This window comes from Neltuma alba, unplaced genomic scaffold, assembly GCF_004799145.2.
Source record: "Neltuma alba isolate B1F8T4 unplaced genomic scaffold, ASM479914v2 tig00001670_pilon, whole genome shotgun sequence".
NCBI lineage: Eukaryota > Viridiplantae > Streptophyta > Magnoliopsida > Fabales > Fabaceae > Neltuma > Neltuma alba.
The window spans coordinates 54,099-69,421 of NW_021632564.1; the positions used below are offsets into that span (position 1 = coordinate 54,099).

The following is a 15,323-nucleotide window of genomic DNA, read 5'->3' on the forward strand; positions in this document are numbered from 1 at the left end:
TCTAGTTAAAATATCAAAATTTAAATTAAGACTAATACTTTTAACAAATTTTTAATTAGGCCAAGAGGTCTTATTAGGGATTTTTAAATATTATTAAAAGACTAAAATGTTTTTTTATAATTTAAAATAATATTATTTTGAAAAAATATTTAAACCATGAAAACTTGACAGAGTATTTATTTATACAAAATATTTTACATAAAAAAATTTGAAAATACTAAGAGTCAAAAATTGACAATGCATAATATGATATTTTATACTAATTCTCATATATTGATAAGAAATTTAAGCGAACAGGGACTTTTTTTTGGGTAATGGGAATAGGACCTTTTAATTATTTGATTCCAGCACCATTAAATTAATAATTTTTCAAAGGAAATTTTTTTCCTTATAGTTGAAAAATTAGAATCTTAATGTATTAGTATATTTCAGCATCAAATTTGTCATTTTCTTAAGTGCTATGTTATATATGCCATATAGATGTTCTCATCATGTTATATCTTATAATCTTATTGCTAAAATTCTTCCTAATAATTAATATGAGTTGGTATTAGAAATGTAAATGACTTTTTTAACATTTCATGGGACGAATGGAGTAATATGAACTTCTTAATATAAATATATTAAAAAAATACATGTTACTCTTTTAACAACATATGGAGTAAGAACACATAAAGTCGATGGTTCATCTAACAGCATCTCAAGAAAAAAAAATTTAGGTCATAAATTGATTGGACCAATTACCAATTTACTACTTAAAATGGGTATTTTAGTTTTTTAATAACATTTAAAAAATCCTTAATAAGACATTTTGGCCTGATTAGAAATTTGTTAAAAGTGTAGGTTTTAATTTGAATTTTAATATTTCAACTAGATTTAATTAGAGTTCTCCCAAAATAGAACTCCAAACAGAGAGTGACGCATCAATATAATAATGGGTTTGAGGAAAAAGGAAGGGGGTCTGTAAATATGATTTGAACAAGAAGGCAAATCTCTCCGGTCAAAAAAAAAACAAGAAGGCAAATCCATAATCCCAAACAGTGCCCCTTGTTTTGTGTATTTGGTAATGTCTCCGCAAAATTTTCAACCGCATGTGAATGATGCCCGACTCCCACCGCATTGTGGGCACGCCGACAACATCAATGTCACCGCAATTCAATTCCTTGTCTCCCACCTATTTTTACTGTTATCCTCTATCCGTGTTACCAAGAATTGATTTTACACCAAATAAATATACGAAGGAATATAAATTTGTTTTGAAAGTTTTTATTCAAAAATATTAGTACTTAAAAGTTTTTTTAGGTACAAATTTACTCTTAAAAATTTAAAATCATAGTAATTTTGCTTATTACTATTAAAAAATTAATATTGACAATTAAAATAATGATAGTGACCGTTAATATTTTTAATAGTAAGAGAAAAAATTATCATGATTTTAAAATTCAAAGACAAATTTACACAAGAAAAAAAATTTTATTTTAGTTACCTAATGCTAATGTTCATGAGTAAAAACTTTTAAGATAATTTTGCACCATAGTTCATATATAACTATATGACAGAAGTTTTATTTTGTACAGCATAAAAATGCTTTTTTTAAAAAAATGATCCAAACAACTTTCTAAGTATAATTTATATGACTTTTTCCTAAAAGCAAAAGGTGTGTTCTTTCTTTTCCATTCTATTCATACAAAAGAGCATTCGGATGCCTATGGAACACAACCACCCAAAAAACCAAAAAAATAGCAGCAGATTGAAACTCGTAAAACTGAGGTTTACCACTCAAGACTCATTATTTAATTTATTCAACAAACGTTCGTCCCATTACAATAAGTTGCCTATGCTAAATGAAAATCTGTATGGAGGGTTCTAATACACATTCGCGGAGAGGGCCAATCTCGAGTCTTCTTCTCAGCAGCTCCTACAGAGTTTGATTACCTGACAAGCAAAGATGGTTGCAGCAATGACAATTCAACTTAACCCGACCGTTTTATTCGACTTTTGATGGGGCTTCATCGCTTTTAACGGTCGAAATTTCTGAAGGGCCATCTCCGATAGGCTTAGCAGCCACCTCGGCACCATCACCGGTAGTGGATCCCGACGGTTCGCCATTTGTTTCAGCTTCAGTTACTGGAACAGGCCTTTTGACAGTTCCAACCTTGACGTACTTGCTCATAAACTTGTATTCCCAATCCTGCAAGGCTCCAAGCTCATATGAGCCGAGACCAGAGATATCCCCAGTGAGATCTTTCTCGTCAAAGGACATTTTTGCTAAAGCTCTGCTAGCATCTTTGCCAGCAAATAGAGCGTATGGTCCCCCAGGTCCATAAAACATCCTGGAAAACAAATTTACACTTGTTCAGATAAGAAGTGGTACTGAAGTTTAACTCATTACCAATAAGAAACATCTTCCATGCAACATGAAGGGTCAAAACAATACTTGGGGATGACGTGGGGTGGTCCTTTCGTTGAGGTTAAGGAAGTTTATCCTCAAGTTTCACCAAAGACTTGAAATATGTATGATCATGGTCAGCCACGGCCGACCATCCAGTCACCATGGCAATGACAACAAGTTACTGACTTTTTTGATGGTTGGTTTGTGGAGTAAAGAAAGGAAAAAGAAAAAAGATTAGTTTTTTTAGTTTTGAGGCAGTCAGGTCGCAATGAAGGTTCCTAAAGAAAAGAATTGTTTCTACAAGCTGCAAACAGTGAGGAGTTTGTCTGTAAACTAGAAATGGAAGCTTCTGCTCAAAATTTTGCTATATCTATCATCAGACGCTTTCTCCTCTTTAATTAAGAACACCTATCTCACACGATGCACAAAACTTTTTGTTCAATGAAGTGCCGCATACTCCCAAAGTTTACAACTTGACAGATCGACTTCTCCAATAGGCAGGAAAATGACATGAAGAAATAATTCCCAGCTAGTACTACACCGAAATACGTTTATTCAGGCTTTGGAAGAACTACTACATTTAGAAAGAAAGATGCCATTTGAGATAAAAACGACCGAATGGGACCTATTTCAATCAAATTTAGCCCTATTCGATAACAAGAACCCGGTACTAGTATTTGGTTGAAACCGTCTTTCACATGCATCAAATGAAAACGGACAAAATCATCTGGGGCAAAAGAAGCAAAAGAAAGTTACCTAATTTCTTATCTGTGATAGCAAAAGAACAAAGCACCAGTAACAGAGCAACAATATAGACATAAGGATACCGAGAAGAATCATAAGAACTTGTAATATATGCTAGGAAAACATTCAAAATCAGACGAAGCTTTGGAGACGATTCCCCGCATAAAAAGAGAGAACCAAAAGCTCTGGAAAAGCCCAGATGAAGTATAATATCATTTACAACATAAAAAGGAAAAGCAATGAAGTATAACGCTTTTTTATAAGCCGAAATGCTTAACTACCGCCAGGAATTGCCAGCAAACAGAATCGACAACAACAGTTGACCATCAAAATAAGTTCAGAAAACTCAAAATCAACCAAAAAAATTCGATAGAAAGGTAAAAACTCAGAAGTAAAAGACCGATTATACCTGCTCTGAGACACGTCATAGATCTGACCCTTGATAGCCATAAGCAAAGGCTTCTTGGGATCGGAGCCATCATAGACTTTGAGCTCCTCCTCGGAAATCTCACCAACCTGAACCGGCGGAGGCAGAGGCTGCACCATCTCCTCCAAATTCCTCGGCCTAGGGGGAGGGTCAGTCGGCCCAAAAAGACCCGAAACGGCATAGTAAGCGGCGAAGAACAAGGCGAGGATGGTGAAGAAGGTGGCCGGAGAGAAGCCAGTGTAAGCCACGATGGCTTCCTTCAGAGTCTCCCATAGTTGCAGAGCCATGGCTTCACAGCTAGTTGGCAGGTAGAGAGAGAAGATGAACAAAGGCACGGCCCAAGGAGATAGGAATAGTTGAATGTCTTTATATAATATCAGCCCAACGAGGAAGGAAAGGGAGGGTAGAGCAGGGGTAGAGGATGAGAAGGGTAGAGAAGAGGATCCTTTTCCGGTAGTTGATCGTCTTATATGGTATCAGCTCAGCTTGCTGAGACTTCAGGGTTTGGTCGTGGTTTTGACTCTTGATACGTACGTTTGAGTATTTAATTTTAACCCAACATATCGGCAATTAAATTGGATATATTAAAGTAATTAAATATGAAATTGCTTAAAGATTCAATACTCAATATTATTAAATAAATTATTTTTGTGAGTGTAATCACTTCTGGTATTTATTCCAAGCTAGACAAATGAGATATTCAAATCGCCTGCAGCATACTTCTGGTATTTATTCCAATCTAGACAAATGAGATATTCAAATCGCCTCGAGCATACTTCCCATTACAGTCAACTTAAGCAGCTATTTTAAAATATTATTAGTCCATTGATTTCCCTCTCATAATGTTACGGCAGAGAATTTTTTTCGATTTATGCTCTCATAAAATTATCTTGTTAATTTAGGACCTGTTTGGGTAATATGGGAAACCAAAGTTTTGGGACCCAGATTTGCCAAATTGGGGGAGAAATTAACAAACTACAATTTAAGACCAAAACCATGGTTTTGGGTTCAAAATTATGGTTTCAGAAGAAATGAATCTATTCTGCTTTTGGCTCAAATTGGAGAGTATGATTATACCTGTTATAGTAGATCTTAACAATAATATGACTTTAACACCCCTCAATTATTTTTTTATAAGTATATTTAATCTTATATTTTATAAATATATATACACATATCAATTATTTATTAATTACATTATCTTATGTATTATTAATTATGTTGGTAAAAAATACATTATTAACAATTTTATTCATTCAAATTAAAATATATTATAAAATCTATTTTTTATATAATTATCATATTAATTTATGCTTTTTTAGTAATTTGTACATATAAAAAATACTTCTAATAACAATTATCCAAACACTTTCATTTTATCAGAATCACTTTTTTATAAAATCAATTCTTCACAAAATCTATCCTCCTAAAAATTTATTTTCCAGAAACTGTTTTCCAAACCATGGTTTAGTTTTGTCTAAACACTTTTTAAGTCTTTCATGGGATTATATATTTATTTCGGTCTTCGTGCACATATTTTTTTTTTTCAATTTAGGTTCACATAAAAACATTAAGCAACCATATTTTTTGTTAGCTTATTGGATCGCATTGAACATGTCTTGTTAATGAGAGATTGAATTGAAAAACCAAAAAAAAAAAAAAAGAAGGCACAGTGCACGGAACCCAATCCCTTCATGAGGGATAAAAATAGGGCTTTGATACGGGAAAAAACATACACGAACTACCTTTTTTTTTTTGGTTGGAAAAAAGAAAGGCAATATGAATAAATACACATTTAAGCATTTAACACCAAATATATTATTCAAATAAGAAATATAAAAGCAATTTTTTCCTCATGTTTTGCACTGCACTATGGACATCTTTTAAATGAATAGATCCAGGCAAGGTTACTTCAATACATTCTTTCCTGGTTCAGGAGAAATCTCAACCCAATTAGCCATAAAAGCCGATCTCAGGAACTTGAAAATTTTGTAAAGGAGAGTCAACATATGAAGTATGAACTACATTCAAAGCAGAGAACATGGCTAACTTCTATGTACACTTACAAAATTTAACATCCCATCTTCTCAGGGGCACAAGTAACAACACATTTCAATTGTTATAATCCAACAATCTTTATTTGGATGAACTATTTGAAGGTAGAAGAACAAGTCAAAGAACAGGAGAAAAGGTAACATAAGCAGCAATACCTAAAATTCACTACTATACCACTTCCTGTTTCCTCAGACTTCATCAGAGTGAGAGTGACCTAACCTCATCTGTTTTCCACAGGCCTTCCTCATACTTGTACCACCTCACAAGCCCTTCATCGGTTCTTGTCCGCTGGCACATGATGCATGAGTCTTGCATGCATGTGAGAAATTCGCGTAACCGAGAAGCTTTCTCATGGATAGCCGGATCGATCTCTCTAATGATTCTTTTATGCTGAGGAGGCGGAGCGGTTTCCATCAGAATGCAATGTGATATATTGAGCACCTCAAGGTGCTGTAAGTTATCTAAGATCAGAATGAGAACATCCTTGAATAGCGTTGAACATCGAAGACTCAACACTCTTAACTTTGGAAGATAGGTAGCAATGGACGAAGCGAAGAACATATCACAGGGACCCATAATCTTGAGTTCACTGAAGTTCTCACAATTCGCTGCGATTTCCTCCAGAAGATACGGCGGATTTGCTATGGTAGGCATTGTCAAGGACTCCAGATGTTTCCAGCCACGGATGGCCTTGATCATTCCTGTTTTCTTGATTCTGTTCCATGCTGGCAGAACGAGTCGTCTGAGTTCAGGGCACCTGCAACAAGGAATGACAGAAGACAGTTATTGAACAAAGTAACCACAGCCACTTATAGCTCAACTGCTTTCAGATATTCTCCAGCAACTCTATGTAAAGATGACAGAATTAAGAGAATACCAAGCAGAACCTCAATCATACATACAATGCAAAAGTTCAAGTTAATCCCTCTAAGTAATCAAGCAATGTTAGCACCAGACAAGAAAGTTTGTCAACAAATCAGCAATCAAGAGAATATTATCTGTTCCTTATGGCATTCAATGTGAAACCTGAAATTACCTTTCAGCAGTGTATGTCAATTGATCATCGCTTATGTATAGGTTGAAATGAAAGATCAATGTCATTATGTTCCCCCTGCTTAGACTCAAAGAAATCTTCAGCAAACGGGTCAAAGTGGTATCCGATCGCCCATCAACGTAGACAAATGGCTCTAATGGAATCTTGATGAAATTGGATTTTAGCATTGACAAATCAAGTGTTTTCCAAAGAAGCGGATCACAGCAAGCCATACGCCATGTGCTACAAACATGAGCAATGCCAGAAGTTAACTGGAAGATGTCAAGCAACTCGAAAATCTTCACCAAAATGTCTATGTCCAGATCCTCCCATCTCCTTACAGTAGAGTAGCTGTCTTCCATTTTACCAGTTTTCCAAAATTCTGAGTGAACTACAGTGAATCAGTAGATTCAAAACTCCTGCAGAAAAAAAAATTGAAAACCAGTAATGAGTTTCAACCATCAAAATGAAAACTATGATAGCAGAACCTTTTTCCTTAAATGTTTTATGCGACTATGGAGGATCTGGACATGGGAAGAGTTTCAATCATCAAAGTGCGCTGACACCCGACATGCTAACAAGTAAGAACTGTTCCTATTGCCTGCAATAACAAATTCTAAAGTGACAATGGGTGCACAACTTATCTTCCAACATTTCTTGAATCCTAAAAGCAAGAATTTTGAGTGGCAAGAACTCATAAACAAGGGAAAACAATACAATCCATATCACTACCAGGCTTTTCGCACCACTAGACCCAACAAGAATGAGACTTTAAGTAAATTATGTCTCGTGGAATCTCTATTGTTAACTCCGAATTATTAAGACGGAACGATTGTATCAGTACTTATCGAAAATTCAAAATTTAACAGAAACAATTAGCCTTAACAAATGAAAGATAGCAAAGACACAGAGCACTTTGGTTAAGGCTCGGGGGTTTCAAAAAAACATCAGAACTTGATCATTACAATTGAAAATTGAAATCTCAAGCGAGTAAGGAAGGAAGGAGAATCAACCAGATTAACAAAAAACAGAGAACCCCTTTGTATAACCCCACCCGCTAACACCCGAAGCCTCTCAAACAAAATTGTGATTCTACATCACAAGATCTTAGAAATGCCCGATCAAAAAGAAACAAGCATCCCGATCAACCAAATTCTTTCAACCCAAGAAATGAGGGGGAAAAAAAAGAGAGGCAAAGAAAAAAGAGAGAAAAATTCGAGCCGAAGCAATAAAGAGTTCGTCATTTCGGACAAAGATCTATCAACCAGGATCCAATTTACACATAAAAAATAAAGATGCAAGAAAAAACGAGGAGAAAAAAGGTGTAACAGTACTGGTAAGAGAAAAGAGGGATTAACCTTAAAGACAGAAGATGTCAGCATTTTTGTGGTCGGGAAGGGCGTGAGAGTTGAGTGAAGCAGTTTATGAAGAAGGAGAAAAGAGCGAAAGGTTTATGATTTGTCGATGGTTTTTCCCAAAACGCGGAACAGAGGACGCGGAGTCCTAGGGGATTGAGGAATTTACCGAAACAGCCTTTTCTTCCCAATTTGAAACGAACTCGCCCCAATCCACAGAGCTCCCGGACATGTGACTCGAAGGTCGAAACGCCTCGCTCAGTTATATTTTTTCAACCCTAGAAGGATTACCCAGTTAAAGGTCACAAGGGACACGGATGCAACTCAGGTTACTAACCTTGGACAAAAGTACAACCGCCATTGGACCCCAAATTCGACAGGGTGGACATGGATATGAGCTGACGTGGACGACAACCCAAGTTCCTTTGAATGTGATCTAGCATAGCTTGAAATCCAGAGAAGGGCACGTCTGAAACTATCGAGGTAAAAAAGTGAAGATTCCAGGGATCTTTGCTTGCAAAGGAATCTGTGTAGCGGTTTCAGATTCATGTGGTACAAGAACAGAGCCTCTTTTTTTTTTTTTTTAATAATAATCCTCTTCATCCTTATTGTCCAAGTCGTAATATGGTTAATCTGATCTGCGTGTGTGCGCTTTGCGGATGAGCAAGAATTTAGAGACTTGTCCTCTAAATTCCTCAATGATTTGCTTTGGAGATCATTTGACACCTTGGCGAACAATTCCCACAAGAGAATTAAGATATTTTCAAGCATATTTAATATTATTTTCCCTTTTTATTAGAAAAGCTAGTTTGACTTTTAATTTGATCATAAGTATAACATCCCAATCCATTTTATCTCTTATGTTTATCTTTTTTTTCTTTTCAAAATAATCCTTATAATAGTTGCACATATTAAAAATTCTGTTATTCAATTGTAGTTATAACAAATACACATGACTAATAAGAGTATTATAGGAAATATAACACATTTTTACTATAAATAACTAATTTAACACACTTTCTTAATTTATTCAAATTAGTTAACTAACTCTTATATTAAGGATTAGAGGTAATATAATTTGTGGTCCCTTAAATTTTTATTCATTTTGGTTTTAATCCTTCAAATTTTAAATTACAGGTTTTGACACTTCAAGTTTTTTTTTAAATTTAAAACATCGGTCCTGTACTTCAATAAAAATCTAAAACATTTTGCCATTCGAGGAATCAGAACCTCTAGTTTGAAACTTAAAGGATTAAAATCAAAATAAGAACAAACTTGAAAGACAAAAAATTATATTAACCATTTTTAAAAATAAAATGTAATTTAATTATTTTTTATTTTATTTAGAGTGATGCAACAAAATTAGTTTAAGTGTGTTAAATAAGAGCCACGTCATCATTAATTATTAATACTACCTCTGACACTTAATATAAAACCTAACTGGCTAATTTGAAGAGATTAAAAAAATTAGTTAAGTTAGTTATTTATACTCCTCCGGTTCTTAATATAAAACCTTTTTAATTAATTTGATTAGATTAAGAAAGTTAGATAAATTAGTTAATTATAAGAAATATGATATGATTTTCCTAAAACGTTATAATCATCTTTCTTAATATCTTTTCTTCCTCACTTATTCACTTATGGTTGAAGAAGTATCCATATAAGTAATTTAGAAAAAATTAATAAATATGATAAATAGGTCTTATATTTAGGAGCAAAATTAACTTAACAATTAAGTCATATAATAAGAACCGGAAAAGTAACAAATAAATGTTATCTTTCTCAAAATGCCCTTACTAATTAAGTATATTAACTAAAACTATTATTTAATGAAACTTTTAACATGTATAATTAATATAAGGACTACTTTGAAACAAATGGATAAATATAAAAGATAAAAATAGATTAAGATCTTATATTTAGAATCAAATTAAAAGTTAAATAAGCTTTTAGGAGGGGACCTTACAAATTACCTCTCCGGTCCTTAATATAAGACATATTTAACTAATTTGATTATATTAAGGAAGTTAGGTAATTTATTTAATTATAAGAAACGTGATACTTTTTTTTTTCTAAAATACCGTAATCATCTTTCTAAATACCTGATTTCTTCTTGCACTTGATTATGGTTAAGAGAGTATTCATATGAGTAATTTAGAAAAAATTGATAAATATGACAAATGGGTCTTATATTTAAGACCAAAACTAATTCAATAATTAGGTCTTAATGTGATCGGAGGAGTAATATTTATAATATATGCATACTATAAAAGGAAAAATCTGCTCATTTCAGCATATCTGTGATTTGACAAGAAAACGACGTCGCTTGCAGCTGGTCGTCCTCGACTCGCGAGGGGGAGCCTGGTTCCGACTTTCGAATTCGAAGCCTGCCCCTGCAACTTCAAACTCCAGGTTCTTTCATCTCTATCGGTCCATCCTCTCATAGATAGTCTTACATCGTCTGGCTCTCTCTCTCACTCGCTTTTCCTCATGGGTGTGAAGCATTTGTGGGATATACTCGAATCCTGCAAGAAAACAGTTCCACTTCACCATCTCCAGTAATCAATTCCCTTACTTTCCTTTACTTTCTCTCTCATGTTCTTTTTTTTAAATTCTATATGACTTCATGTGCTTGTGCTGGAATTGGATTCTAGGAACAAGAGGATATGCATTGATCTCTCATGTTGGATAGTTCAACTTCAGAATGTGGGCAAATCAATCTCATGTGTGAAGGAGAAAGTCCACCTCAGGGGTCTCTTCCACCGCATTAGAGCGCTCATTGCTTTGAATTGTAGCCTAATTTTTGTTACAGGTGTGTTCCTACGTATTTTGTTGTTTTCTTTGTTGCTTTACTCTTCCAGTTATCACCTATTACAGTTGTGTTATAGTAGGTTTGAAAAATATGTTAAAAAAGTTTTCAATTTTAGTGCATAAGAGTGACGTTCTAAAGTCTAAACGTTCATCATAGTAGCCAAGAAAACTGAAACCAGAAAATCTCTGCTGGTAGAACTAGAACGTATTTGTGCAACCTTAAATTTTGCGTCCATGTGGGATTTTCACGAAAGCAGGCCTTAGCATTTGCACACTCGAATGTGGGGTGGTACGCATAATATCCTTATCTAACCCAAGGGCCGTCCCGTAACAAAACTCACTGCGGCTCTTTAAATGAAGGACTTATTCTGAAAATTCCACTGACACTTAGAATCATGAACTTCTTTGGTCGCATCTAAGGCCCACGTCCTGTTGCTGATCCGACTTATCTTAGTATTGGAAAATTCCAGTATATGAATCAGTTTCATGCACACCTGTTATGAGGCTTTGGACTTCAGATTTATCGTCCATGTACATGTTCCTTTTCTTTACTTAATTACAACGTCTCTTTTACTGGTCATTCTGCGCTTTTTAAATCTTGTTGTCTTGACAGTATCCAGCCATATCCGTTCACATATTCTGATCTTTGCTATTTCTCAGATGGATCAATTCCTGCTATTAAATTATCAACTTATAGGCAACGATTAAACTCTGGAAAAGATGTAAGTAGCATTTACTTCCTATATGTTCATTTTTCTTATATGTTGCCTTTTTGTTTTCTCACTTTCCAATTTTACGAACTTTAGTCAATAATGATGTAGGTAACACAAAATGGAAGCAACTTACAGAAAATGTCTTCTTTACCGAGGAACAGGGGATCTGAGTTTTCATGCATGATAAAAGAGGCTCGCATCTTGGGAATGGCCCTCGGCATTCCTTGTTTGAATGGGTAATTACCATTTAAAGTTAGGTTCAATATCTTGTTTTTAATGATGATAAATATAATAGCTTGATATTGATGACTCCAAAATTGCTTAAGTATCCAGGTTGGATTAGTTTTCATTTGTATATTGTTGTGCGCGGGAGTGCACTGATTTGTTATATTGTAAGAGACGAAAGGAGCAAACCTATTGAGTATGATATCCTTGTTTAATGACATGGTCCAATAGTTGGACTGCATGCTACTAATAAAAAATAAAAATTAAATTATTCTAAGTCGTAGCAATATATTGGAGGAATCAGAGTTTATCAATGATCAATATATTGCTTATGAAAGCACCACCAACTCTTAGGACTAAGGAGTAGCTACTTCTTGTCAGACAGTGAACATAAAAGTGTTACTGCACTAATGCAAACTACTAACATTATTAGTCTTTTGCTAATCCAGGATTGAAGAAGGTGAAGCTCAATGTGCTTTGTTGAACTCCGAATTATTGTGTGTAAGAAGAATCAATTGCCTGCAAATTATTCTTTGCTCTCAATTTGGAAATTATTGTTATTTGTGGAGTGTTTATACTAATGGCTAGGCTAACCCATTATCAATGTTGGTTCATTCATTAAGAATTGTGGTTACTTTTAGGATGGATGTTTCAGTTCAGATTCAGATATATTTCTTTTTGGTGCAAGGACAGTGTATAGGGATATCTGCCTTGGTGAGTAGATCTGTTTTGAATCATGTCTACGTTTGTTTTGTTTTGATTTTATTAACACTAACTAATGCAAGGAACCATTTACTGATGAATTAGGAGATGGGGGGTATGTTGTTTGCTATGAGATGGAAGACATTGAAAGAAAACTTGGATTTGGAAGGGATTCATTGGTAACTTTCTGTTGTCTTTTTAAATACATGGCATTTTCTTTTTAGGCATATATAGATGATCTTTCATTGTTCAGTCAGTATGTTATCTAATCTTATATTCAGTTAGGTTTGTGCGTGTCAAGGTTGTGGAGTAGTTAGGTCTACGAAGGTCTGCCAATGTTAGCTTCTCGGTTCATAATATCCTGGCACTGGAAAGAAATCAGTTAAAACAGAAGTTACCCTATTGTGCAACCATTTTGTGTAGTTTAGTTATACCAAGGAACTTATTTTCAATGGTTTCCTCTATTGTTTGAATTGATTTTCCTTGTAGAAACTTAAGCTGAATCCAGTATCATGCATGTATCCATGTATGCATATGATTGTTCTTCTTTTAGTAAATTTGTAGTCCTAAATTCTTAAAGTATTTTATATCTTTTGTATCTTCTTTTACTAAAATCAGTAGTGTTTCCATCTTATGAAGAGTCGTACTATCTTGAATTGTACAATCAGTCCATGTTCCCATTCTGTAAATAATTCAATTTTAGGGGATTGGGTTTACTTTTGGGCAAAATAACCATTGGTAATGTGACCTTGAATCTTCAGATTGCTCTTGCCTTACTTCTTGGGAGTGATTATAATCAAGGAGTCTATGGTCTAGGTCCGGTAAGCATGAATCCTACCATTGTTCATGGTCACACAGTACCTTTCTGTCTATTCCCTCTGTTCCGTTTGTTGCTTATGACCTTGCGATAATTTGATTACGGATTGTAGGAGTCAGCTTGTCAGATAGTTAGATCTATTGGTGACAAACATGTGCTCCAAAAATTTGCTTCTGAAGGAATTGAATGTCTGAAAAGACTGAAAGGTGCAAAGAAGCAGGGACAAGTCTTGAAGGACAACAACAAAGAAAATATGTTGGACCATGATATGGCATTGAGTCATGGTAAAGCATTTATATTGCTACTAATCCATGGCCTGCAATTTGCACAAATGTAATTTTCTTCAAGATTTCTGCCAACAGATTTATCCATATTCAGTTTCATGTCAACAAATACTTGAATTAGAGGTAAACCTCTAATTTTGGATAGTTTGTAACAAAACAAAGTGTCGAAAGTATATCTTCCGCATATACTTTTTGGTAAAGGTCTCTTTTTCTCCAAAAATTTATGTCGTAGCTGGTCAGAGCTTACAAACATATTAATAGTTTGTCCCATTCATTGACACACTTTTTTCTTAAGCATTATTAGAATGAACATGTTTTATATATTGATTTGCCGTTAATGAAATTTTCTTTAATCGTGTGGAAGCTTGTCAGGTTCAAATCTCTGTTTCTATCTTTTTTGTACATGCAGGAGGCGGGAACAATTCGCAGAGAGATTATAACTTCTTGCAAGTTATCAATGCTTATGTAAAGCCGAAATGCCACCCTGTGGATTCTGATATTGTGATGAGGTAATTTTACATTAGTTTAGTGTACTGAGACTTATGTTGCCTGGTTCATTATAATATAACATGACCTCCGGTCCTAAATGAACTTCATCAAAAGTGGCTATATAGTGACGTGTATCAATTGAATGTGGAATCTATCAATAAAATTATATATTTAGCGGATGAATGACTCTCTCTGTAGGGTTCTTGCTCAGTATCCATTTCAACGTAGTAAACTCCAGCAGATATGTGCTGAATTCTTTCAGTGGCCTCCGGAGAAAACAGGTTCTTCAACTGCTCTTGCATGCTTCATCCTGTCATTTTTTATTTAGATAGTACCTCTGAACGGCTGACTCTCATATTGTTGTTTAGAGTTTTAGAATTATATTAAATCCCTCTTTCGATCAAAATTCTTGGTAACTTAAATATCAACAATGGCAATACCAGCTCAGTAATTTTTGGAAGTAATTTCAACTTGTGATTTTATTGATGGTTATTGTTATAGATGAGTATGTCCTTCCAAAGATAGCTGAAAGGGATTTACGGCGATTTGCCAATATGCGCTTAACGTCATCAGAAGTAGGACTGAATCTTCCTTTGAATGAGGTACTGCTAGCCCTTGCCACTAATCATCATCTACTTCGGCTGGCAATATAACTGCCTTTTAACTTTTTCATTATATGCAACAATGACTCTTTGATTACTGCCTTCTCTGTTTACACTACCTGCAATATGCCCTATCACAGATCCCTGTAAAGTGTCCGGTCTCGGAAATCATTAAGTGCCGAAAAGTTCAAGGAAGAGAATGCTACGAGGTGTCATGGAATGAAATGGATGGACTTGGAACTTCAATAATACCGGCAGATCTTTTAAAAAGGTTAGTTTTCTAACTGAAATATAAAACTGTATGAATTTCCAGTAATTACATGGAAAGTGTATTGCTTATTGTGTTAATAACTTTCTATCATGACTCATCTCCAGTGCTTGTCCTGAGAAGATTTTGGAGTTTGACGAGAAAAAAGGTCTGCTCAAGAAACAAAATGCTCAAAAAAGAAGACCAAAGAAAACTGAAACTGCATCTTCTATGGCTGAACTTGACCTGCAACTTACGAATCTATCACTGAATATCGAGCTGGGAGACCACGCCAATCACAATGCCTCCGATTCATCAGAACAGGTCTTTCAAGATGCATCTGCCGTGGATGAAGCTTATCTGAATAACAGAGACTTGTCAAGTTCATTACTTGATGAACAGATCGAATGGAATCAAAATGTGAGCA

At 34.6% G+C, this 15,323-nt stretch overlaps 3 protein-coding genes across 3 annotated transcripts; 1 reads left to right on the forward strand and 2 right to left on the reverse strand.

Moving 5' to 3' along the window:
* Positions 1-1,750: 1,750 nt before the first annotated feature.
* LOC114761296 (membrane steroid-binding protein 1-like) lies at positions 1,751-3,997 on the reverse strand. Its single transcript, XM_028950634.1, has 2 exons — positions 3,546-3,997; positions 1,751-2,333 (listed from the first exon to the last, which is right to left on the reverse strand). The coding sequence occupies exons 1-2, from the start codon at positions 3,848-3,850 to the stop codon at positions 1,988-1,990; spliced, it is 651 nt and encodes a 216-aa protein (XP_028806467.1). The 5' UTR covers positions 3,851-3,997; the 3' UTR covers positions 1,751-1,987.
* Positions 3,998-5,516: 1,519 nt separating this feature from the next.
* LOC114761220 (F-box/LRR-repeat protein At3g48880-like) lies at positions 5,517-8,141 on the reverse strand. Its single transcript, XM_028950551.1, has 3 exons — positions 8,010-8,141; positions 6,655-7,070; positions 5,517-6,375 (listed from the first exon to the last, which is right to left on the reverse strand). Exons 2-3 carry the CDS (start codon positions 7,011-7,013, stop codon positions 5,817-5,819), a joined length of 918 nt encoding a protein of 305 aa, XP_028806384.1. The 5' UTR covers positions 7,014-7,070; positions 8,010-8,141; the 3' UTR covers positions 5,517-5,816.
* Positions 8,142-10,317: 2,176 nt separating this feature from the next.
* On the forward strand, positions 10,318-15,319 carry LOC114761285 (flap endonuclease GEN-like 2; the record flags this gene model as incomplete). Its single annotated transcript, XM_028950623.1, has 15 exons — positions 10,318-10,418; positions 10,509-10,564; positions 10,661-10,818; positions 11,478-11,539; positions 11,639-11,766; positions 12,205-12,256; positions 12,397-12,469; positions 12,563-12,636; positions 13,219-13,278; positions 13,387-13,558; positions 13,968-14,067; positions 14,246-14,328; positions 14,549-14,649; positions 14,790-14,920; positions 15,025-15,319. Coding segments are annotated over exons 5-15 (1,239 nt in total), but the record flags the coding sequence as incomplete, so codon positions are not given.
* Between the last annotated feature and the right edge of the window lie 4 nt (positions 15,320-15,323).